The 23608-nt window shown below is 50.3% G+C and overlaps 1 protein-coding gene across 1 annotated transcript in view; it reads right to left on the bottom strand.

The window, feature by feature from the left end:
• FGD1 (FYVE, RhoGEF and PH domain containing 1) overlaps nt 1–23608 on the bottom strand; it is a 35655-nt gene that overhangs the window by 4987 nt on the left and 7060 nt on the right. The window contains exons 2-12 of the mRNA XM_022563621.3: nt 14068–14241; nt 13586–13763; nt 13022–13460; nt 11647–11736; nt 10812–10960; nt 9282–9438; nt 9038–9176; nt 3786–3844; nt 3494–3640; nt 3009–3101; nt 2767–2846 (exon numbers count right to left, since the gene is read on the bottom strand). Of these exons, the coding sequence (XP_022419329.1) occupies nt 2767–2846; nt 3009–3101; nt 3494–3640; nt 3786–3844; nt 9038–9176; nt 9282–9438; nt 10812–10960; nt 11647–11736; nt 13022–13460; nt 13586–13763; nt 14068–14241 (1705 nt within the window). The remainder of the gene's footprint in view (nt 1–2766; nt 2847–3008; nt 3102–3493; nt 3641–3785; nt 3845–9037; nt 9177–9281; nt 9439–10811; nt 10961–11646; nt 11737–13021; nt 13461–13585; nt 13764–14067; nt 14242–23608) is intronic.

Raw genomic sequence — 23608 nt, 5'->3', positions numbered from 1 at the left:
TAGTTCCTTTTAAATGTCTCTCAGCAAAATTTTATGGCTTTCAGGGTAGAGGTCTTGAAACTATTTCATTAAATTTGTTTCTAGGTATTTGATACTTTTGATATGATTGTAAAGAACATTATTTTTCTAGTTTTATTTTCTAATTGTTGCTAGTATGTAGAAATACAATTAATTTTTATATCAACCATATATCTGGTGATCTTGATAAAGTCATTAGATATGGTACTTATTAAATTTGTTTGGATTTAAAAAAAAAGAAGGCAGGCTCCCACATGCCACGGAGCAACTAAAAATTAGAAGAGGCCAGGCAGGAGTCAGCCATGAAGCTGGTCCTACTCCTAGTGAGCAGTTGATGGGCCTGCACCAGGGTGGAGGCCTTGGAGACTGCAGGGCAGACCAGAGAGTTGGGGAAGGAAGGCAAAAATATATACTGATTCCTAAGTCAGTGGTTCTAAACCCTGGTGCACACATTAAAATCATCTGGGGAGCTTTTAAAACTCCCCATGTTCAGGCTATACCCCAGACATATTAAACCAAAGTCTCCAGGGGTGGGTCCCAGACATCAGTATTTTTTAAAAGCTCCTCAGCTGATTCCTGTGTCACCAAAGTTGAGAATCAGTTGTCTAAATGGTGGGCATATGGGTATTTGTTGTATTTCTACTTTTCTGGATATTTGAAATTTTTCATTAAAAACAACTTTTTAAAGGGCAGTAAAAGCAACTGCAAAGCAAATGCTCCATGCCTTCCCTCCGCCACTAGGAGGAAACCCTACACTGCTCGGTGCACCCTTCTGGGCCCAGCATCCCTCTGCAGCCCCCTCCTTCCCAGCCTCCCAGCAGACGACTCATCCCAGTCACGTGACTTATCACTTAGGCTCTGCTGAGGCCTGACTGGGCCCCACACCTGCCCTCCCCTGGAAGTGCCCGTTGTTGCCTTTGTTCTCACTTTCCTGGCCACAGGCCTCTGAGATGCTCTCTCAGTCTCTCAGAGCATCAAACCTAACTCCCTTCTCTCATCTTCCAGGACGACACCCTCTAGCCCACATTCATCTCTCTCTCCTGCCTCCACACAGTTCCAGCAATGAGGGTTCTGACTCTCATTTCTTAATTCCTTGCAGCCTGTCAGAAGCAGATCATCTACCCATGTGCATCCACTCGCTGGCCCTGACCATGGCCTTGATACCCTATCACCTGGGCCCTCAGAAGGCAGCATGAGCTCCAATTCCTGCTCTGCTTCTTTTTAGCTGTGGGATCTTGGGCAAGGTGCATAACTCTTCTGTGCCTCAGTTTCCTCATCTGTAAAGTGAGGTTGATGGTAACAGTGGCTACTTCAAGGATTGTTTTAAGAATCTGACTAGTCAATTTAAACTTAAAATGTTTAAGTTAAAATCAACTTAAAACTGTGCCTGGCAGGGACTTCCCTGGTGGCACAGTGGTTAAGAATCCGCCTGACAATGCAGAGGACACAGGTTCGAGCCCTGGTCCGGGAAGATCCCACATGCCGCGGAGCAACTAAGCCCGTGCGCCACAACTACTGAGCCTGCTCTCTAGAGCCTGTGAGCCACAACTACTGAGCCCGTGTGCCACAACTACTGGAGCCCATACACCTAGAGCCCCTGCTCTGCAACAAGAGAAGCCACAGCAATGAGAAGCCCGTGCACTGCAACGAAGACCCAACACAGACATAAATAAATAAAAATTAAAACAAAACAAAACAAAAACTGTGCCTGGCATAAGAGCAAGTCTTCATTAAATGTGAACTATTATTATAATCATTCAAGTAGAGAATGGATATGAAGGCCCCTTTGTTAAATAGCTAGGCATTATTTTAAAATTTGTTATTATTTAAAATTTTCTTATTATGAAAAGTTTCAAGCATACAGAAAAGTAGATAGGATAACACAAGTACATTAAATATATACCCACTATATAGATGCAAATTTTAAAAATATTTTGCTATATTTATTTCATATATATGTATATATTAATATATATTTATATATGTAGATATGTGTGTATATGTATATATTTTTTGGTTGATAAATCATTTAAAAATAAGTTACAGATATCATGATACTAAATCATCAGCATGCATCACCAAAAAACAAGGCCCTGAGGCTTCCCTGGTGGTGCGGTGGTTGTGAGTCCGCCTGCCGATGCAGGGGACATGGGTTCGTGCCCCGGTCCGGGAAGATCCCACATGCCGCCGAGCGGCTAGGCCCGTGAGCCATGGCCGCTGAGCCTGCGCATCCGGAGCCTGTGCTCCGCAACGGGAGAGGCCACAGCAGTGAGAGGCCCACGTACCGCAAGAAAAAACAAAAACAAAAAACAAGGCCATTCTCCTATATCCTCCTATACCATTATCACACCTGAGAAAGTTAGCAATAATTCCCTGATAGCTGATGCCCAGTTCACAGTTAGGATTTTCCCTATTGTCTTGCAAATGTCTTTTAGGGCTGTTTTTCTCAAACCAGACTCCTATCATGGACCAAGCATTGCATTTGGTTGTTATTTCTCTTAAATCTCTGAATCTACAATAAACTATTTGTGCTGTTGTTATTTATGTTTGGTTTACTATCTCATTCTTCCCTCTCCGCTAACAAAACCCATCAGAAGAGCAAGCATCTTTGGGGAAGGTACCCACCCTTTCTCTGGAACAATCTCTCCTCCAGGGAGGTAGCCTCTGCCCTGGCACTAGGCCTAGAATGCCTCAGCATATCTGAAGGGAAGAGGGGGCTGGAGGGAAGGTACAGGCAAGGGCAAGTACCTGGCCTGGAGCTCCAGGGACCGCTGCTTTCCTGACACCAGGAAGGTCCGAGGCAGATTGAGGTTGGAGCTTTCCTTTAGCTGAATGGAGACAGAAAGGGGCTTGGTGAGGCCTACTGAGCTCTACAGGGCCCTCGCCCTCTGCACATATGCACACACTTGGGGTCAAAGTTAGAATGTCTTTGTTCCTCCCAGCACCAAGGCCCCACTCCAGGTCCCCATTTCCCACCTCCTGGTGCTCACCTCCATGCCATCTACATCGATGCGTGCCCGCACGCTAAACTTCTGGCCAAGGAGCCGCAGCCTGGGCACACAGTAAAGGAGGCGGTCGTTGAACTAGGAAGGAAAAGGTTTCAGATGTATGTGTGGAGGACCCACAAGGGGTGTGGCCCAGCTCCCTTCCGTTATTACTCCCGAAGCTTTACTGCTAGGGACTCAAGGCAATAGGTGGAGAAAACACAGTCCAGACTGGACACAAAGGTTGCAAGGAAAGAGCCTAGGCATGGGAGTCCCTTCCTAGTTGGGTGGCCTTGGGCAAGTCACTTCTCTCTAAGTCTTAGATACATTATCTGTAAAGCAGAGAGAAAAAAATTCCCAGTAAAGGTAGTGAAAATACAATGAGTTAGTAGAGGAAAGAATGGAGAGCAGGAAGTATAGCCTTGAGTGAGTACCAGGTCACCCCTGGCGGGCAGGGGTGGGGGGCATGCACCCCTACCCGTGGCACTTACTAGTATGAGGTATCGGTCTTGAGTGGTCCCATTCTTTGCTGACAGCTTAAGGATGTGGCCTTCTTTTATGAGCTCTTTAGTGGGGCTGACAATGTCTTCCTCACCCCCTAGCAGCTCATATACCTTCAGCAGCTTGTGCATTCGTTCCTGGCAGGAGACAGTGAATAAAAGGCAGGGTTTGGGGTGCTGGCCTCCCCTCAGATGTCCACAAGTCGCAAGCCCCCCACCCCAGAACGGAGATCGAGATAGGTGGCTTGGCCAAGGAAGGGCAGGGGTTAGAAGGACCACTCACCATTTTGCGGATGGCAGCATTAGAGTGCTCTGCTGCTGTGGCTATCAGCTCCAGAGACTCTGCGGGCAGAGTGGGAGGTCAGATGGGGGGGCTAGCAGAGAAAAGGCTCTTGGGAGCTTCTAAATACCTCCTCCTGGCCTGACCACACCCTTCCCATTCCAGAAAGTGCCAGCCTCAAAGATGTCCATAGCAACATCACTTAAAATCAGAAACTGACTCAATTAATGCCACAATAGCAGAATCACAGGACATGAAATAGCTGGCAGCCAATAAAATGCAAGCTTAAGATTATTATTACCATTAAAAAAACAACAATAATAGTTACACATGTAACTGGAAGGAAATATACCCATGTTTAACAAGTTGTCTCTGGATGATGGGACTATGGGTGATTTTTATTGTCTTCTTTTTCCATATTTTTGACAGAGAACACGTATTACTTTTATAATCAGAAAAAAGTCAGATGAAGCAAAGAAATGATCCTATTCTTTGTCTCAATAATTCTGATTATAGGAATCTATACTAAGAAAATACACGTTTTATGTACAAATACACTTTCATTGCAGTGGTGTTTACAACAGTGTCAAACCAGAAACAACCCAGTTAAATAAATGTGCATTCATATAATGCAATACTAAACAACCTTTGCAAATGATGCTTTGGTAGGGTTTTTCATAATCTGTGAAATGCTCAGGACATTTTAAGAAAAGGAAAGGATACAAACTTGTATATACCAAATGATCTCAATTTCACAAATATACGTGTATAAAAAACACCAGGAAGAAAATATGTCAAAATGTTCCTCACGCTTATTCTCTGGAGTCTCGTATCATAGGTGATTTTCTTCCCTGCCTCTTTCAGCTTTCCTGTATTTCCATATTTCCTATTGTGACCAGGTATCAGAAAAAAAACGAAATAAGTCCCTATGCATCTCCACACACTAACAAATCTTGCCCATGCTTGAGGCCCAGCTGCACTGCACCCCTCTCTTGTCTGCACGGTGCTGTATTTTCCCACTCAGAAAATATGCCTGTAATGGAGGAGCACAGGTGCTTCTGAAGAGGGTCCACATGGTTGGCAAACCAAGTGTTATTTTCCTAGGGGAAAATGACCAAGGAAAATGACCATGGAAAATGACCTCCATGACCAAGTCTTGGTGCTCAAGATCTGTGGCCCCTAACCCAGTTCAGGCCTTTCAGGTGCATCTCCAACCTCCCAGCCCTTTTCCATCCTAGCTGCCAGAGGGAGCATTCTCACATACAGCTTGCTGTCACTCCTCTGTTCAAATCTGTCAGTGGTTTCCCTTTGCCTTCAGGGTAAAGACCCAGTCCTTTAGCCTGGCATTCAAGGCCCTTGGTGATCTGGCTTCTGTTGACCTCTCCAGCTTTCTCCACTTGCACCTCTCTAAACACGTCCTGTCTTGCTTCACCTGGCCAACTCAGTCTTCTGAATTCAGCTCACCTCCTCCTATAAGCCTGCCCTGAGTTCCCAGGCTGGATTAGGATACTGTCTGGATTTCCACCTTCCCCTTTGCTCCCCTCTGTCCCACCAGTCACACTACGTATCCATTGTGTATTTATATATCTGCATCCCTCAGCAGACTAGGAGCTCCCTAGGATGGGGCCAAGGTCTCACCATCCTCTCCTGGTCTCCTGAACAGATGCTTTGCATGCCATCATTCAATTGTCACAACAACCCTATGTGCCCTGTTTGTCCAATGAGGAAATTGAGACTCAGAGAGAAGAGGTGCCGGCCCTAGGCTATCTGCCTGGGAGGCAGCAGAGCTGACATCAGAGCTACCCTTTCTCCCACACATTCTGCATCTCCCCTACCCCAGGGCAACGGGCATGCTGGGTTGTGGAGGCAGGCAGTGCCCCGGGAAGGGGACAGGAAGAAGACTGGCAAGCTGTGGGCATATAAGTTCAGGCCTGTGGAGGCCGCTGGGCTCAGACCGCTTTGCTATCAAAGCGTATTGTGTGAGGTACAGACTGGCATTTACAGGGGTCCAGTGTGTGTAGGCTCTGTCTGGGGATTCAGTGTGGGGATTTCAGTCCAGGATTTCACTTGGGGGTTCAGGCTAGGGAGTGCGCTTTGGGGAGCTTTGTGTAGGAGCTTGGTCTGGAAGCTCTGGTGGGCCTGGTCTGGGCTTGGCAGTCTGGGATCTTGGTTTGAGTTCAGTCTTGGGCTCAGGGTAGGCTGCTCAGGCCAGGAGTTCCAGCAGGCCTGGTTTAGGGAGTCTAGGGTCCAGGCTCCAGAGTTCAGTCTGGGAAGTAGAAAGTGGGGGAGTCAGTCTGGGGAACCAGGATTCAGTGGGGGCTCAGACCTGGAGGTATTTTCTGGGGCTCTACCTGGGGATTTGAGTCTTGAGGGGTAAAAAAAAAGAGAGCGGTCAGCTTAAGATCTTCGGCTGGGGAGCTTAGTGAGCACATCTCAGGCTGGCTCTCATTCAGAGATTTTCATACTGAGCAGCTCAGAAAACTGGATTGGGAAGTTCTTTCTGGGGGGTTCATCTTTGGGCTCAATGTGGGGAGCTCAGCTGGCCAAGCTCAAGCTCTGAAGTTCATTCTAGGGACTCAGATAGGGCTGAGATTGGTATAAAACAGGAACCTAAGTTAGGTGAACTCAATCTGGGGGCTGATTTTAGGGGCATTCAGTATGGAGGGCATCAGTCAGGGCATTCAGTAATAAAAACAACTAACATTTATTGAGTCTTTACCATGTGCCAGGTACTGTGCTAATAGCTTCACCTGGATCATCTCATTTATCCTCAAAACAATTCTATGAGGTAGGTATCATCATCATCTGGAGAGTCATTCTTTTGGGGTCAAGCTAGAAGTCTCAGTCTGAGCGACAGTAAATGGCGGGGGGTAATCTAGGGTGCTCAGTTTGGCAATACCTGTCTATAAAATGGTGGCTAAGGAGATGAGACCGGGAAGCTCTTTTGGGGGAATCTCCCTCTGGGACCTCAGGCCGAGGGCTGTGACTGGGAACCCACTCTCAGCACCCTGGGTGGGGAGAGCATTTTGGAAACTCAGTCTGGGGACGTTAGTTTGGGGAAACCAGTGTGGGGGATCTATAACTGGGACCTCAAACTGGGTTCAGCCTGAGGGCTCAGGTTGGAGATGTCAGTCTATGGGGCTCATCCCAGGTAGTCAGTCTGGAAGGCTTTTTCTAGAGGTTTAGGTTTTATAGTTCATCCTGATACCTCAGTGGGGATTCTCATTTCGGGGAAAGGACTAAGGCACTTAGTCTGCAGAGGTCTGTTTGTAGAGTTCAGCTATCAAATTTTCTAGTGTTCTAGCTCTTTCTAGAAGTCCAGGCTTGGTAGCAAAGTGCCCCATCTGGTGGGGTGGAAGGGGCTCAGTTTAGGAAGTGGACACAGCAGTGGACACAACTGTCTGCTCCCGACCCTTGTGGCTTCCAGGACCCCACATTTTCTTGGTTTTCCTCCTACCTTTAGGGCTATTCCTTCTAAGTCTCCTTTGCTGATTCCACCTCCCTCAGCTTTGTCCTTGGCCCCCTTTTCTTCTCCATTTACACTCAATCCCTTGGTGACTATGGCCAGCCTCATGGCTTTGCACACTATCCCTGTGCTAGTGACATCCAAATCTCTCTCCCTGGGATTCTAGGCTCATCTAACTCCAAATCAAAGTCCTAAACTCATCTCAGGAACCATCACCACCAGCCAAAAATATGCATGCAAGTCATTCTTGACTCTTTCTCCCAAGCCCCACACCCATTCACCCTAGTTCTTTCAGTGCTACTTTCAAATATAATATATTCTGAATCCAACCATTTCTCACTACTTCCACTGCTACCATTCTCATCAAGCCAACCTTTCCCACTCAGATTATTGCAAAAGGCTTCTAACTGGTCTCTCGGCTCCCTTTCTGCTCCTCAAGTGATCCTAATCAAAACCTTGCCATGGCTACCCACTGCACTCAGAATAAAATCCATCTCCTCATCTTGGCCTTCAAAGTCTTGCTCCTGTCTCCAGCCCTATTTCTTCCACCATTCTACCTTCACTGGTCATGCTCATGTCACACTGGTCCTCTTGTTGGTCCAGAGATATGCAAGCTGCCGCCCCCTGCCCCACCCCCACCCCCCTTAGGAACTCTGCACCTGCTGTTGCCTCTGCCTGGAACATGCTCCTCCCTACTCAGCACGTGGCTCCCTTCTTCTTATTCAGATTTGACTCAAATATCCTCTATTCTGAGAGGCCACCCAATCTAAAGTTGATCCCCAGTCACTGTCACATTACCCACTTATTCTCTGAATCACACATAGCACCTATCTAATGTTCTCCAGTGTATTTATGACTTTTGTCTACTATCTCCCCGAGTATAATACATACTCCCTGAGATCAAGGACCTTGTCTGTCTTGTTCACCTCCATGTCCCATGTGCCTAGGACAATGCACAGAACACCGAGGTGCTCAGTAAATAGCTGTTATATTAATGAAGGAATGAATGGAAGTAACAGTCTGGGGAGAGAAAGTTGGGGAGACTCTGGGCAGCACTCTTTGGGGTGTGACCCTGAGGAGTGGGTCTCATACTGAAGAAATCAGAATGAAACACTTTTCTAGTGGTTCAGTGTGTGAGTACTTGTCTAAGGAGGTGGTATCTCAGCCTAGAGATCCAAATCTGGGAGGCAGAAAATATGGAGTCCAGTCTGAGGTGCTCAGTTCTGGAGAGGTGATTCTGTGGGGTTCTGATCAGACATGGGGGTTCTTTTGGGAGGGTCATTCTGGGTAGTGGCTGGTGGATACGGAGTGAAGCTCTAATGTGGAGGATGGAAAGTCAGGGGCCTGATGAGACAAGCCTCTTTCTGGGGAGCTCAGCTGTGGAGATTCAGTAAAGAGGACTTGGCCTGAGAGGGTCAGTCTGGGCTCTTAGCCTGGTGGCTCAGTCCCTGGGGGTTTAGACTCAGTTTCATTTTGCAATTGGGACAACTTCGTTTGAGGACAAGTCAAGGGGTCAGCCTTGGGGTCTCAACCTAGGAAACAGATGACTCCCTTTAGGGGATCTTTCTGGGTATGCCCCTCAAACTCTGGAGTTCCAGTTGGGAACTTCAGACTGGGGGGGACTCCTGAATGTTCTGTCTGGGTGCTCAGGTAGAGATCTCAACCTGGAGGTTCCTCCTGGGGTCTCATTCTGGACCCTCAAGGTGGGCCTTTCAGTTTGGAGGTCCTATTCTGAGATCTCAATTAAGTCTTGGGGTGTGGGGGGGCAGGGCCCGTTGTGTGCACTCACTTTGGGCATCCTTGCTGTCCGGGGAGCCATGGGGCAGCTTTAACAGATAGTCCTTGAGAAGCAGCTCATAACGGGGGATGCGCTGCACAGGCTCCAGCATGTGGTGCTGCAAGGTCAGGTTGCCACAGGCTTCCTCCTTCTGTGACAGGCAGAAGCAGGAGGGTTCAGGTCTGGCCAAAGACCCTTGACTGGGTCCCTGCAGACCTGTCCACCCCAGTTGGCCCCATCCAGCTTCACTGCTTACCTGCACCTCATGGATGATCACTTTAAACTGGGTAGAGCGCTCTGTCCAGGTGTTGACCAGCTCCACGGCCCGGTCAAAGTTCTTCACATACTCGCCGTACATCTTGAGGAAGGGTGCCAGCTTCTGCAGGATGTCTCCAATGCGTGGGTAGCGGTCCCTAGGGGGAAACGGGGGCTGATGTGGTCCTGCTGATCCTTGTCCCCCACAATGCCCCCACCCTGTAGGCCGGTTTTATCTCAGTCCTGGAAATCTACCTCTCAGCCAGTCTGCTCCTTTGGAAATGCTGCTTATATTATACACAAAGTAGGCCAAAAGGCTCAGTTTGACCTGAGACCACGGCCTGGGCTGCCACCCACCCCAACTCTGCCCTGCCTTGAGCACAAGGGATGACACGTCCTGGAATACCCGCTCTGACCTTACTGCAAGGGCCACTTCATACACTGCTTTTTGATTCTGTGCCCAGCCTTGTGCTGGGTGATTCTGGGGACACAAATGAGTCACACTTAGCTGAGCCCTGAGAGGGTCACTGTCAGGTAGGGGAGGGCAAAGTAACCAGGCCTGGTTGCACTCCTCAGGAGTCACAGTCTACTGGAGGACACAGAGGACCAAACCTGGTCCCAGCCTTCATTGGTCACAGTCTGCTGGGGGAGACATGAGAACCAGCCCTGGTTCAGCCCTCAGGGGTCATAGTAGCTGGGGAGATGTAGGAAGTGACTTCATGCCAGCCGTCTGTGGTCACACAGACACGCTTTATCCTGTGGGTGTGGGGAGCATGGAGATGATTTAATCAGGAAGTGACATGGTCTGATTGTTGTTCAGAAAGACCATTATGGCAGGTGGTATAGACGCTAAAGGATGAATTGGAAGAGGAGAGCTTGGAAGCCAGGAGACTGCCTATGAACCTTGCCCTTCTACCTCAGGACTCAGCTCAGATCTCACCTCCTCCCTGAATCCTTCTTTAACCCCCAGGCTAGTTTTGGTCCCTTTATCTGGATTCCCACAGCCTCCCATTCTCAGCTCTATCATAGCACTGATAAAAACAAACAAAAACAAACAAAACAACAAAAAAAACAATAGCTCACATTCATTTAGCACTTATTACATACCAAGTACTGTTTTAAGCTCTCTACATGTATCAACTCATTTAATCCTTAAAATAACCCTACAAGGTAGGCTATTACTATTACCCCCATTTCACAGCTGAGGAAACTGAAGCAGAGTAATTTAAGAAACTCGCTTAACATCATAAAGCTAGCAAGAGGCAGAACTGGAATTTGACCCCAGCCAGTTTGGCTCCTAACCTCATACTCTTTAGAGCTTTGCTATTATTCTGTTGTAATTTTCTGAGTCCTGATCTGTCTTTCATTATAGATTGGGAGGGCCTAGAAAGCAGAGCTTAGGCCTGATTCTTTCTGTGAAAGGTGGTGAGGGGAGAGGGCAGGCAGGAACGAACTCTCGTGCACACATCTGGCCTGGGCTCGGCAGGCAAGTGGACAGGAAGGCGGGCAGCCTAGGTCTGGGGCCCCTCACCATTCCTCCATGCGCTTCTCTAGCTCAGGCAGCAGGAACTGCTGGTGGAAGCAATAGATGGAGCAGATGTTAGAGAAGATGCCATGGACGACGTCAGCCGGGAAGGAACTGCGGTTCCGAGCTTCTTCCAGCAGCCGGGCGCAGAACACCTATGGGGCAGGGCAGGAGAGATCAGCCCAGTGGGGCCTGGGGCTTAGCTGGGCAAGGGGCAACTGGCAGGTGAGGGCAGTGTCTTTGGGCAGCTCTGTGGAGTTTTGGGATCAGCACTGATCTTGAGACTGAGGAGTGAGGGAATGGAGTTTGGCTTATAATGTGGGGTTGGATTTCAGGTTGTCAAGGTTAGGATCTGAAGGTAGGCATTGGAACAATGAGAAGTCAGGATCAGGGTCAGGGTCAGAGAGAAGTTTGGAATTAGATCCATTCATTTAACAAATATTTTTGAGTGTCTACTGTGTGCCAGGCAGTGAACAAAGCAGACAAAAATTCCTACCCTTAGGGATTCTAGTGGGTTTGGGGGTCAGGAATAGGTCCAGGGTTAGAATGAGGTTCAGAGTGTGGTTCACAGCCAGGGGTTAATTCAGGATCTGGGTCAGAGTTGCAGTCAGGGCTGGTATACCTACCCAGGTTTAGGAATGAGGGTTGATACAAAGATCAAGCTTGGGGTCATGAATCAGAGTTGGCTTCAGGGATAGGATGGGGGTCAAGGTCAGAGGGGAGCCTTACCAAACTCTAAATTCTGGCCCCAATGGTAGGGTTGGGCTCAGGTCCTATCACTTCCTCCTTGGCACCCGCCTACCAGGTCCTGGTGCCCCGGCACCCCTGAGGGACCATTCACCTGATCCAGGAGGTGAAGCCTGGAAACATAGGCTTTCTCGGTTTGCAGGAGCTCATTGGCAATGTGGAACACCTTCTGCTGCACAGTCAACTGCAGAGAGAAGAGGCAACTGCTGGTCCATCATCCTGTACCCTAATCTTCACAAAACCCCCAGAATTCTCAGATAGTGCAAATGCTACTCTAAGCCTAATGCCACCCCGAGATAACCCTACCTCCCATCCCTGAACCCATAAGCCCCACAGGTTCACCCCTAACTCCCCCGTGTTTCGTAAAGGTCACCCCTCAATTCTGATGCCGTGCACTCCTCATTCGGTCACTCATTCACCCAGCCATCTGCTCCCTCTATTCACTCAGCATAGTGTAGTGGTTAAGGTGTGGGCTGGAAAGTCAGACTTTCTGGGTCCAAATCCTAGCTCTGACATTTACTAGCCTGCATAAGTTGTATAAATGCTCTGTATTTAAGTCTCTTCATCTACATATACAGATAATAATAGGACCTAAGTCCATTTGTAATTGAGAAAACAAAATCATTTAATATAAATAAAACATATTAGACTATGGATTAAGTAGACTATAAATGTTATTTATTCACCCACTCAGTTCACTGTCAGCAAAGGCTTACTGAGTACCTGGGGTGTGAGGAAAACCCAAAAGTATAAAAATGTATAAAACTCATTGCCTGTTGGGCCACTTGCCTGTTCACTGGACACATATCTCCTGAGTCCCAGACCTCGGCCCCCACATTTGAGCCAGGTCCTGGCGGAGCAGGTATTCTGGCTGCAACCTAATTAAGTGCAAGGATGCCTTTGGAAGCAGTGTTAGGCTGCTGGGGCACAGAAAGGGATTCCTGCTGCTGAGAGCCTTTGTCCACAGCCTCAGGTTCCTAGGGGGCTCTAAGCTCTTGTGGCCCTCCGGAGGCCAGCTGTCTGGAAGTCTCTCTGGATGTGAGACTTTCCATTTTACAAATAAGGAAACTGAGGCTGTGGTGGGGCAGCAGAGACTTGCCCAATGTCACATAGCTACTGAATCTGGGGATTTTCCAGTTGGAACAGGACTTTAAAGATCCCCAACGATGATGCCCATCTTCAAGATGGAAAAACTGAGGTCCAGCTAGTGGTTCTTGGATGAGGGTAGAACAATTTTCCTAGTGGGCATTTGGAACTGTCCATGGTCATTTTTGTATTTACAGTGATGGGGGGACAGCGTACAGGTCTGCTACTGATACTTAGTACCAGGAGACCAGGGAAGCCAAACATTCCAAGTGGAAACAATGCCCTGTTTCAAGAAATACTGAGCTGGGGGAAGAATCAAGTGTAAAAGCCAGGCTCCTGATTTCTCCACACAGTCCTGCCTCTCGGTGAACGTGGGTCAGTACCTCCACAGACTCTTGTCTCTCCATCGGGGGCACTGGGATTTCTCTGTCCTTCTCATCCTCCTCCTCGTCATCCTCCTCCTCCAGGTCACTATCAACCTCCTGGGAGCTGGGTCGGTGGGGGTCGGCCAAAGCAACAGGGACACTGGCCAGGGCAGGGAGCCCAGGGCAGAGGCTGTGGCTGGGGGGCCCATCATCACTGATGAAGCAGGTCTCCTCGCTGTTGGATGGTGAGCTGATGCTGTCAATACCGCTGTCCCGATTGGGCACCTTCTCGCCGTCCCGGGGCCCGGGAGCCAGCAGGAACAGGCAGCGGGAGGCCTCGCCCTCGGGGAGCTGGGGCACTGGTGGCTGCAGGGGTGGCTGTGGCAACATGGCTGGCTCTGCGGGACCTGGGCTGGGGCCAGGGGCTGGCCTATCCGAGGCAACAATCACAGGCTCTCTGAGGTGGGTGGTGGACACACATGAAGGCAGGGTATGAGCTTGACTGAGAGGCCTGTCTTACAACTGTCCTTTCTATCCCAGGCCCACCCTACCCCCACAGGGTCCCCTGGGGACCAGACTCACCTTTCAAATTTCTCAATCAGTGAGGATACTGCTGCAGAACTGAGGCTGGCCTCTGCCCTGGAGGCCAGGGCCTTGGCTACTCGGGGGTCTGCAGGCAGTGGGCGTGATGGCGGGGGTGGGATGGGCTCAGGTGGTGGGGGCATCCGGGGCATCTGCAGGTAGCTGGGCTTTGGGGGGACTAGAGAGATGGATGGGAAAAAGAGGGGAGATCCCAATGGGCTGAGTTTGGAGTTGGCTGTCATAGCCAGACCACAGGCCCCTCCACAAACCCCCAGTCTGTACCTTTGCCTGAGGTAGGCACAGAGCAGGCCTGAGGTGAGATGCCAGTATGCACATGTTAGCCCCAGGTCTCAGCCCTTTGCCCCTAGACCACAGTGCTTCCTGTCCTTCTAACAAGCCTTCTCCTCTCCCACTGGCCAACCTTTCCCCTCCTGTGTCCCCTCTCATGGGCCATTCTTCTGCCCCTCTCTGGACCCACTTACCCTGTGGCTTTGGGCCCGGTGCCCGCTTCAGTGGTGAAGGACGCTGGCTGGGGGTTTCAGTGGGGGGACCTGGGTCTGAGCGAAGTCGCTGGGGACCTTCTGGATGAGGCTCAAGGCTCTGGCCAGGGTCAAGGGACAAACTTTTAACCAGGATACGGTTTCCCTGGTGCAGCCCTGCAGAAAGGGAGAAACTGGGTGTGAAGCAACTGATTACCCCAACTGGGAAGCTGTATGTCTTCGCAGGTACCTGTGATATCGGGTTTTCCTGAGCCCCTTTCCTGGCCACACTGCCTTTCTGGGAAGCCTTTACCCCAGCCGTCGGACGGGGAGCCAGGCCCAGGGTTGTGGCTGGCTGTTTTCAGTAACAGACAAGAGTTCTTTGTGATTAGTACATTGATTTCTTGTATGTCAGCAGGCATTATTATTAGGGAGTTTAACCAGACTGGGGGTGAGCACGAGCAGCCTATGGTTTGTGTACATGCTTGCACTCTTGTTTATTTAGCCACAGTGAGATGCTGAGCCTAAACCATTCTTCACCTTTTTTCTTAAGGTCCTGAGGATATCTGGACTTCCTTTTCTATGGTTTTATATAGCTGAAAATGATGAAATTATATTTCATGAACAAAAGTTTTGCTTCTTAAAATGCCAGCTTCTCACTAATCTGTACTATCCTCTATTTCCACACCTACACACACAAACACACAGCCAGCACCCAGAGTTCAGGTCATAGGAACAGCTTTAAACAGGCAAAAAAATTCAGAAAAGGGAGGCCTTTTTGCACTGTCCCTCTTCTTTCACTGTGCGCTCCCTACCTACCTTTGTCTTTGGGCCTGGGGGAGATGATGGTCACACTGGGGAGAGAAGATTCAGTCTGGGAGGTGTGAGGAACACCCCCCTCCCCGCACCAAGGGATGGCATGTCCTAAGGGAAGGAGTGTGGCCTGGATGGGCAGGGAGCTGTGGTGGGTCTCAGATGATAGAGAAGAAGGGGAGGGGGAAGAGTAGAGTAGAGAGGGCAAGCCCTGCATGGCAGTCTGAGGAGCTGGGTGACTATCCTGTGGGCAGAAGGGAGCCATGAAAAGCTGTTGTAGGGAAGGATGCAGGCAAACAGGTGTGAGGACGAGAGGGTGAGTGGCAGCCAAGAGCCCCCAGAGCTCCCAACCACATATGGTGCCAGTTTTGCTGTGCCACAGCCACGTGGCCTCTCACAGCCACAGAGAGTCTGTTAACCTGTGTCATACAGTCTCATACATGACCAGTCACAAGTGGGCCCACCCAGTCACAGAGACACATGGGGTTATTTACACTGTTTCACTTAACTTTGGGGCCGCACAAGTTCAAACATCCAATGATGTGCAATCACGCTTCTGAAAACCTGGTCACACATAGTCACAAAGACCCACAGTCACAACTTCACATATTATCACACAGCCTCATGGTATCACATGCACCAGCAAACGTGGCCATGCACAGTCACAAAGATGCAAGTCACACAGTGGCAAATCTACAATTTCACACACAGCCTCATACAACAATCACCCAACCAGTTACCATCATATACCCACTTACATACTCTTCAAATATGGTTCCACCGAGTCACAAAGATATACAGTGCCATTTATCCTGTACCTCACAATTGCAGGGCCACAGGGTGTCATAAACACCAGGAAATGGTGTTGCAGGTTCACACACCTGCAAACGGTTCACACATTGACAAGACTATAGCCACACAGGGTCATTATACCATGTCAGACACAACCTTGCACAGTGGCAAAACAGCACAAAGTCACATGCCAGCATGTACCCAGAAACACAGACACACAATCACAGACACATGGCATAATTTACTATGTCATACTCATGAAACAAACATGTCCATGGAGTCCCTGGGTCTTAGGGGCTCAGGTATACACACCCACATGACACTTGCCTCGTGGTCTAAATAGTCATGGTTTCACATGCGGCCTCTGTTGCAAAAACATACAGCTACAACACAAAGATACCCTACCGGGTCACAGGCAGAAAGAGCAGCAGGGAATTTTAGCTCTCCCAGTCCTGGAGGGAAGGGAGTAGCCCAACCCACAGGGTTCCAGCAGCTTCCCAGGGTCTCTGACTCCATCCAGGCTACAATCCAGTCGCAAAGGCCCCAGGGGCCTCAGGGCATGGTCCCCTCCCAGCCCTGAAGGAACAAGGTGCCCCAGGCCACAGGCTGAGGCCCCCACCCCCACTCTGTACCTGGCTTTGGGTGCAGTTTCCTTACTTCCTTTCCAACCTGAGCAGGCAGGGCCCTGGCTGGGAGGGAGAAGGTGCTCCTCTCAGCTCAGCTGGGCTGCTTACCCTGCCCTGCTCAGCACATCCTGGCCTGGTCCTGCCCTGTCCTCCCCCTGGGCTTGGGGTTGAGGGGGATGAATCACCTGGAGGGCGGCACATGCAGAGACATAGTTCGAGAGACAATACGGCTAGAGAAAGTGAGAGACACAGAGAGCAGCTGAAAGGACCAGAGATCCAGAGAGCAAAGCCAGGCACCCCACCGTGCAGAGACCCCTCTCAGGGTTACACACATAGGTGCCAGGGTCCCAGGTGCCCCTTGTCTGCCTCCTTGGGCCTGGAGGCGCCCACCTGGCCCTGTCTCCACACCTCAAAGCAGGCAGGCCTCCCTGGGCAAGCCCTCCCACCCAGTCGGTACAGGGCAGTGGGGCCCCTAGTTGGGGCCTCTCCCTCTCTCCACTGCTTGTCCCAGGGATAGGGTGACCATGCCACCCTCTGTGGCCTTGCTCTGGCCCACTCTCTGCTCCCTTCTCACCCACCTCACCTGGGAGCGCACAGATGGGCCTGCCCCTCCTTTCTCTCTGCCTCCTTGCAGGCAGCCATGCAGAATGGGATTCAAATATTCGGGGACACCCTGGATTCCCAGGTGAGAGGGGCAGGGACTGTCAGCCCAGTTTCTAATGAAGAGATGAAGGCAGCGAAAGGGGCAGTGACTTGCCCGAGGTCACACAGCAAGTCAGTGACAGACTTGTAGCAGACTGATCTGAGACTGGACTTCTTAACCCTGCTCTCCAAGAGGAAGCTCGGAAAGAGGGGAATCTAGAGGGGCAGAGGTGCGCGTCAGTGCTTCCGAAAGTCATGAGCTAGTGCGACTAGTAAGAGCAACACCCCCAAGCCTGCCCACAGATTATGACAACAGGGCTTCAGTTCAGGAGCCTAGGCCTGGCCAAGAACCAGGCAGGGCTCCACTGAGGGAAGAAGATTCAAGATCCATCTCTCTCCTATTGCAGGGCTCCCCCTCCCTGTCCCTCTGCCTACATTTCCCTGTTTCCTCCTATGTTTCCCCTTAGTGGCCCCCTTGGCCCCAGGTCTTGCTCCCTTCGGGTGGCTAGATGGACCTCCAGCTCAGGTCATGCCACTTATCTGCGCAAGAACCTTCCATGACTCCCCATTGCCCATGGGGAAAATAGAAGCTTCCCAGCTGGTTCTCTATGGCCCCTCAAGACCCTGCTGAACTCCCTGGCTTCCTTCAGCTTAGTTTAGTCGCCCCAATACTTCTGAGCTCTGCTCTGAGCCTGGTAGATTCTGTGCTGGGGGAGTTGAAAATCCTATCTCTGCCCTCAGGGAGCTCTGAAGGGGGGTCCTTCCCCTCCCCTAGATATCACAGCCCTTCCCACTTCCCCATCCCATCCCCACACCCCTTAAGTCCTGCATTGATTTTCTCCAGTCCATTTTTTTACATTTAATTTAATTTTTTTGGCCAAGCTGCTCTGCATGTAGGATCTTAGTTCCCCAACCAGGGATGGAACTTGCACCCCTGGCAGTGGAAGTGTGGAGTTTTAACCACTGGACCACCAGGGAAGTCCTCCAGTCCATTTTTTATGGTTGATAATCCACAACATTCTCTCTTACACATGCACGTACATCGACACTCACACCCACACACCTGACAAGGTCTTCCACCAGCACTGCCCCCTTGACCACTGGCATTAGAACAGAGGCCACAAAGGGCATCTCCCTCCCCGCCACGAAAGTCACACCACCAAATGCTTCCAATGCAGGGGGCACGGGTTCGATCCCTGGTCTGGGGTGGGGGTGGAGAAAACCGTAAAGACCTGGTGAGAACCACAAAGCTGCTCACACGTCCACATGCAACACGCTTGGCACAGGGTGTGCACACACAGCCATACTCAGGCGTCTCTTGTCACTGATGGGAAACACGCCCTGGGCACCCCAGGATGCCTGGGTGTGGCCCTGGCTCTGCTGTGGGCGTGGGGTGCGCCCTCTGACAGGCCCCTCAGCAGGCCGAAGGGCAATCTTGATCCTGACCCTGAGGGAGCTCCCAATCTCAAAGACAAGAAACTCTCATTCAGGAAAAGCTAAGTGCGGCTCAGGAAGTGCAAGGGGGTCAGCCTGTCGGGACTGGGAAGCTCAGGGGAGGGAGAGGCCAGGGACAGGATGGCCAGATAAAATACAGGATGCTCAGTTATGTTTGACTTTCAGATAAGCAATGAATAATTTCTTAGTGTAAGCATGCCTCATGCATACTAAAAATGTATTATGCTATACTAAAAATTTTTTGTTGTACATCTGAAATTCAAATCTAACTGTACTTTTTTGGGGGTGAACTCCAGAAGCCCTAGTCAAGAAGGGATTCTAGTGAATGAGGTGGAGCCAGGCCTCTGAGGTGGCACCAGGCAAGCTGTGGGCTCTACCCAATTTCCCTGCAATGGGCACCTGAATGCTTATGACAGTGACATTATTTCAGGGATCACCTTGAATCTGGTCTTATTTATTAAAAAAACAAAGTCAATAATTAAAAACCTGCGGTACTTGACCATTCCAAAGAAGGGTGGCATGATCACATTCACTGACCAGACTGCATGGGTTAAGGTGTTGTGAAGCCTTCACTAGGAACATCTGGCTCACGAGTAACACAGACCTCAGTTAAATCCCAACACCCTCACTTACTAGCTGTGTGACCCTGGGCAAGCCTCTCCATCTATCTGAGACTCAGTTTCCTTGTGTGGAAAATAGGATAATAATCACAGCTCCCTGGTTTTGAGGAGTCCATGAGACAAAGAAGGGAAAGAGCATAGTGCTCCCCCACCCACAGAGCAATGTGGCTTGAACTTGAAAGCCAACAGAACCGCACATCCACAAAGACACAAAACTATGCACACAGATACATAAACCCACAGACCACAGGCTGCAACCCAACACAAAGCTATCAACACACTGAGAAACGTGTGCAAACCCAGCCAGAGATGGACACAGAATCCAGCCCTGCTCTCCTTGGCAGCTTCTCAGATCAGGGCGGGATTCCTACTAGAGGCGGAATGGCAGAGAAAAGACAATGGTACCCCATCCCCCATTCAAATTCAGTTCAAATATAGAAACCAAACAAAACCACAAAATAAGTGTCAAGAAGTATAACAGAGTTTGGAATTTTCCCATGACAACTTACTGTTAGTGAAATAGCAAACTCATTCCAAAAATTGTTTCTGGTAGCTTCATGCCCCTGCCTGGCAGGTGCCCTTGAGCATGTGCTTCTGGGCTTACTGGCAGAGTAGGTCTACCATCTAGCTGAGTTTGAGGAAAATGACTTTACCACTGGAACTGGACCCTTACCTCTTTCCGAGAATTTCAGCTCCCAGCTCTCCCCATCCCTGGCCAGCAGCACCCCCTCTCCCTTCTCCCAGCTTTAGCCTTGGCTTAATCTCAAGACAGCTAATAGGACCCCAGACTGGACCTCAGCCATTAACACCCTGGTGACATGGGGAATCGCTTCACAACTCTGGACCCCGATTTCCCCCATCTGCAAAATGGGGAGAATATGTGTGTGCTTCTCATTGTGAGGAACTGGTGAGATGCTATTGTGGGCAGAAGCCAGCCCTAGCACTCAGGCCTCCTGAACCCTAGTGCATGGTTCTCCCAGCAGCCCTCAGCCTCCAGGCTCAGAGGTAGGCCCCTGGGACAGTTGAATTCCTGGGGGTGGGGTGGGGTGGGGAAAGGGAGCAGAGGGAGTGGAGAAGAAAGAACAGCAAATAAGAAAGTGTCCTTTGGGCAGCCAGCTCCGTTGGGGGGCTGGGGGGGAAGGGGAGTCCCTTAGCTTGAGAAAAAAGCAGAGGATAAAGGTGGAGTAGCTGCCCCACCTCTTCCCACCTGCCCCTTGAATGTGAGGTCCAGCCCAGCTGCCCTGCTCCACCTTTGCAGCCAAACTTGCTTGGCCTGGCAGATGTTCTTTCTGAAAATTTAAACACAAAGCTCTGTCAAGAATGAGAAATGCAGGGGGAGCTGTCTATAGGAACCCTGTGGCTAGCCCGAAGATCCCTTCCTTGAAGTGGACTGGTCTTGTGAACATAAGGACTCTGCAGAAAAATGGAGGCACCTTTTGCAGAGTGAAGGCATTTTTGGAAAATGGGAGCCATTCTGGCAAGTAAGGAGCTTCCTAGAATGTTCCCTCTTGAAAACTGGAGAAACTTTCTGTAAAATGAAGGTCTTTTGGATAAAAAGAAGGCTCCTTCTGCAAAGGGAAAAAGTTTCTGCAATATGGAGGCGCTTTCTTCAAAGTGGAGGGACATTCTGTAAAGTGAGGAGAGTTCTATAAAGACCCTTTTGTAAAATGGATGATGTCTGTAAATGAAGGACCCTTTGACAAAATACAAGACTGTTCTGTAAAACGGAGGAACTCTTTTGTAAAATGAGGCTCCTCTGTAAAGTGAAGAACATTTTTGTGAAGTGTGGACCCTTGTGTAAAGTGAGGACCTTTTTGTAAAATGGGACAGTATAATGCAATAGGGGATGGTGAAGACGGGGGTAAACTGGAGAGCACATGCCTCACTTAAAGTAGGGATGGCAGCTTCTCCCCTCTATCTAATTGTCACCTTGCAGTAATGGGGGCCCTGCATTTTCAGGTCTTCCAATATTTCAAGAGAATCAGAAATCCAGGCTTTTATGTGAAATCCCCTAATTTTAAAAACAGTGAGTAGGCCACATGAAACTTTTGAGTCAAATTAAACTTGTGGGCCACCAGTTTGCAACTTGCAATACCTGAGTTAGATGGTCCTTAAGGTCCCTTCCACCTCTGCCATTTACCTCCTGCTCTATCTGATGTGCTCTGGCCCTAGGGCAGCAGCTTTGGAGTCCCTCCTCTACCCCCTGGAAGGGCCCAGTCTCTTCTGGGCCTGAGCACTCTCAGGGAGCTGGCTCATGCAATACTTGTCAGCAGTTCCGTGAACTGGAATCTGCCTTTCGTTCTGTCTGGTCTTCTGCCTTGTGCAGGATGCCTGGTGAAAAAAGCAGGAGACTGCAAGAACTTTTAGAACTCTCTGGAACTCAAGGTGTTCAGTTTTTTGTGGAGGATATAAGGTATGAGGATTCAACTGTTTGTTGAGCTCCTACTCTGCACCAGGCATTTTGTTGATGCTTTCCTGCAGGGCATCCTCCTAACAACCCTGTATGCTATTACCTCCATTTTACAGATGAGGAAACTGAGGCACAGAGAAACAAAATAACTTGCCTGAGGATATACAGCTAGAAGTGGCTGAACTGAGACTGGATCCCAAGTGTGTCTGTGTCCAGAGTCACAGAGCACATCCTCAGTCAATGTTTGCTGAATTGCGAAAGAAATCACATTGGGGGCGGTGGGGGGGAGGTCAGAGAACTTTCTAAAGGAAATGGTTTTTGAGTTTGGCCATCCAGGTTGTTTTTTCAGGTGTAGATAGACTGGGCACAGTCCTGCAGGCAAGGGAAGAAAAGTGAGCAACGGTGTGGATACTAGGGGTGGGGAGGTGAAGAGTGTGTTTGAAGGGCACAGTGACCAGAGTCTTGGATTTGTTAAGAACAGGAGGAAGGGGCAGAAAAAGCCAAAAGACAGGCAGGCACCCTCCTTCTCCACCAACCACTACCACCAAGATACAGACCCATAGGGGCCATGCAGAGGCAGGCACTGGCACAGAAACACACACACACACACACACAGTCTACATACAGAGACCCACACGCAGAAACATCTGGAAATGCCCCAGGGGCTTAGAGCCAAGGTGTCATAACACAGGAACACATAACATATACAGACCCAAAGACACACATGGACACACATGGATATATAATGACACACACTCAAACATACACATGGATATACAGAAACAAGAACATTAAGATATACACAAAACAGACCCATGGGGACAAAGACAGTGAGGCAGCCAGGCACATGTGCACGCATGCGCACGTACACACACACACACACACACACACACACACACACACACACACCCCACAGCCACATGGGAGCACAGACAGCCCATCTCTCTTCCAGTTGCTTGATTGCTGTTAAGGGCCTGGCCACCTCCTCCCAGCATCTCTGGACCTGAGGCCAGAGAAGGCTGGGGGTGGTAGCTCCACCCCCAGGGAGGGGCTGGGGACTTCAGAGGACAGGAAGGGAAGGGAGTGGAGCTGCAGCTGGGAGCACTGGGGGCAGTAATTACCCAGTGCTGGGGCTGCCACGCTGGCTGTGATTTCCCTCCTCCTGAGGACAAAGCCGCTAGGGGATGGCCCCTCTGACCCCTGCTGTGTGTGACCCCAGAGCCCCCAACACCCACCCCTCCCCCCTCCCCCTGCCCCCACACCGAGGCCTGGTCAAAACTGAGAGTTGGCAACACAGAACGATCATGACGGAAAAGGACCGAGAGAGACTGGGACAAAAACAAGGAGGAAGAAGACAGGAAAACTACAGAGACCCAGAAAATCAGACAGCTAGAGAGGGAGACAGGAAAAAAATGGGCGGGGGCGAGTCAGAAGGGAGACAGAGACAGTGAGGGATGCAGGCCCAAAGAGGCAAGGGGACAAAAAGAGCAGACCAGGGCCACTTGTTGAACATGGCTACAATGTGCCATGCCGAGTGCTCTGCTCTACCTGTGGCATTTAATCCTAACAACCCTAGGAGGTGGGGATGCTAACCCCATTTTGTAGATGAGAAAACCGACGCTCAGAGGGGTGAGGTGATTCGCTCAGGATCACATGAAACTAGAAAGTGGCAGAGCTGGGTCTGGGGGGCTCTCACCACTGCCTGCCCCTGACAGGGACATGGGGCCCAAACAGAGATCCCTGAAGGAATTCTCCGGAGACAGAAGCTGTCAGGGAGATCTGGAGACTTGGAGCCCCTAAGAGATGCAGAATGAAAGAGCCCAGCACCTTCTCTGCCCCCTCCCCTACGCCCCGGGTGGGGGAGGGGCCGCAGCTACACCTGGAACGCATTAGGCTGGGAGGCCCCGCCTGGGGAGCAGGGAAGAAGCTGGAGAGGGGGGCAGAGAAGGTGAAGGTGAAGTTGAAGGCAGCGGCGTGGGCGGCGGCGAGGGCCTAGCAGGCCCAGGCAGAAGGGCTTCTATGCCAGCTTCAGCTCCTTGGGGCCAGCGCTGCCAGTCCTGCCTTTCCCGCTTTCTACAGGCGCCTTCCCTCCCTGACTTAACCCCTTCTCTGCACGGGCCACGGGGAGGTGCTGCGGAGCGCTGAAAGCCTCCAGCAACGGGAAAAGCCTTCAGTTCCCTCTCTGG

The sequence above is a fragment of the Delphinapterus leucas genome, chromosome X, assembly GCF_059928025.1.
Source record: "Delphinapterus leucas isolate spDelLeu-1000000601 "Yukka" chromosome X, BTC_Dleu_Yukka2, whole genome shotgun sequence".
NCBI lineage: Eukaryota > Metazoa > Chordata > Mammalia > Artiodactyla > Monodontidae > Delphinapterus > Delphinapterus leucas.
Note: the sequence above shows the minus strand (reverse complement) of the source record. Positions and strands in the feature narration are given on the sequence as shown.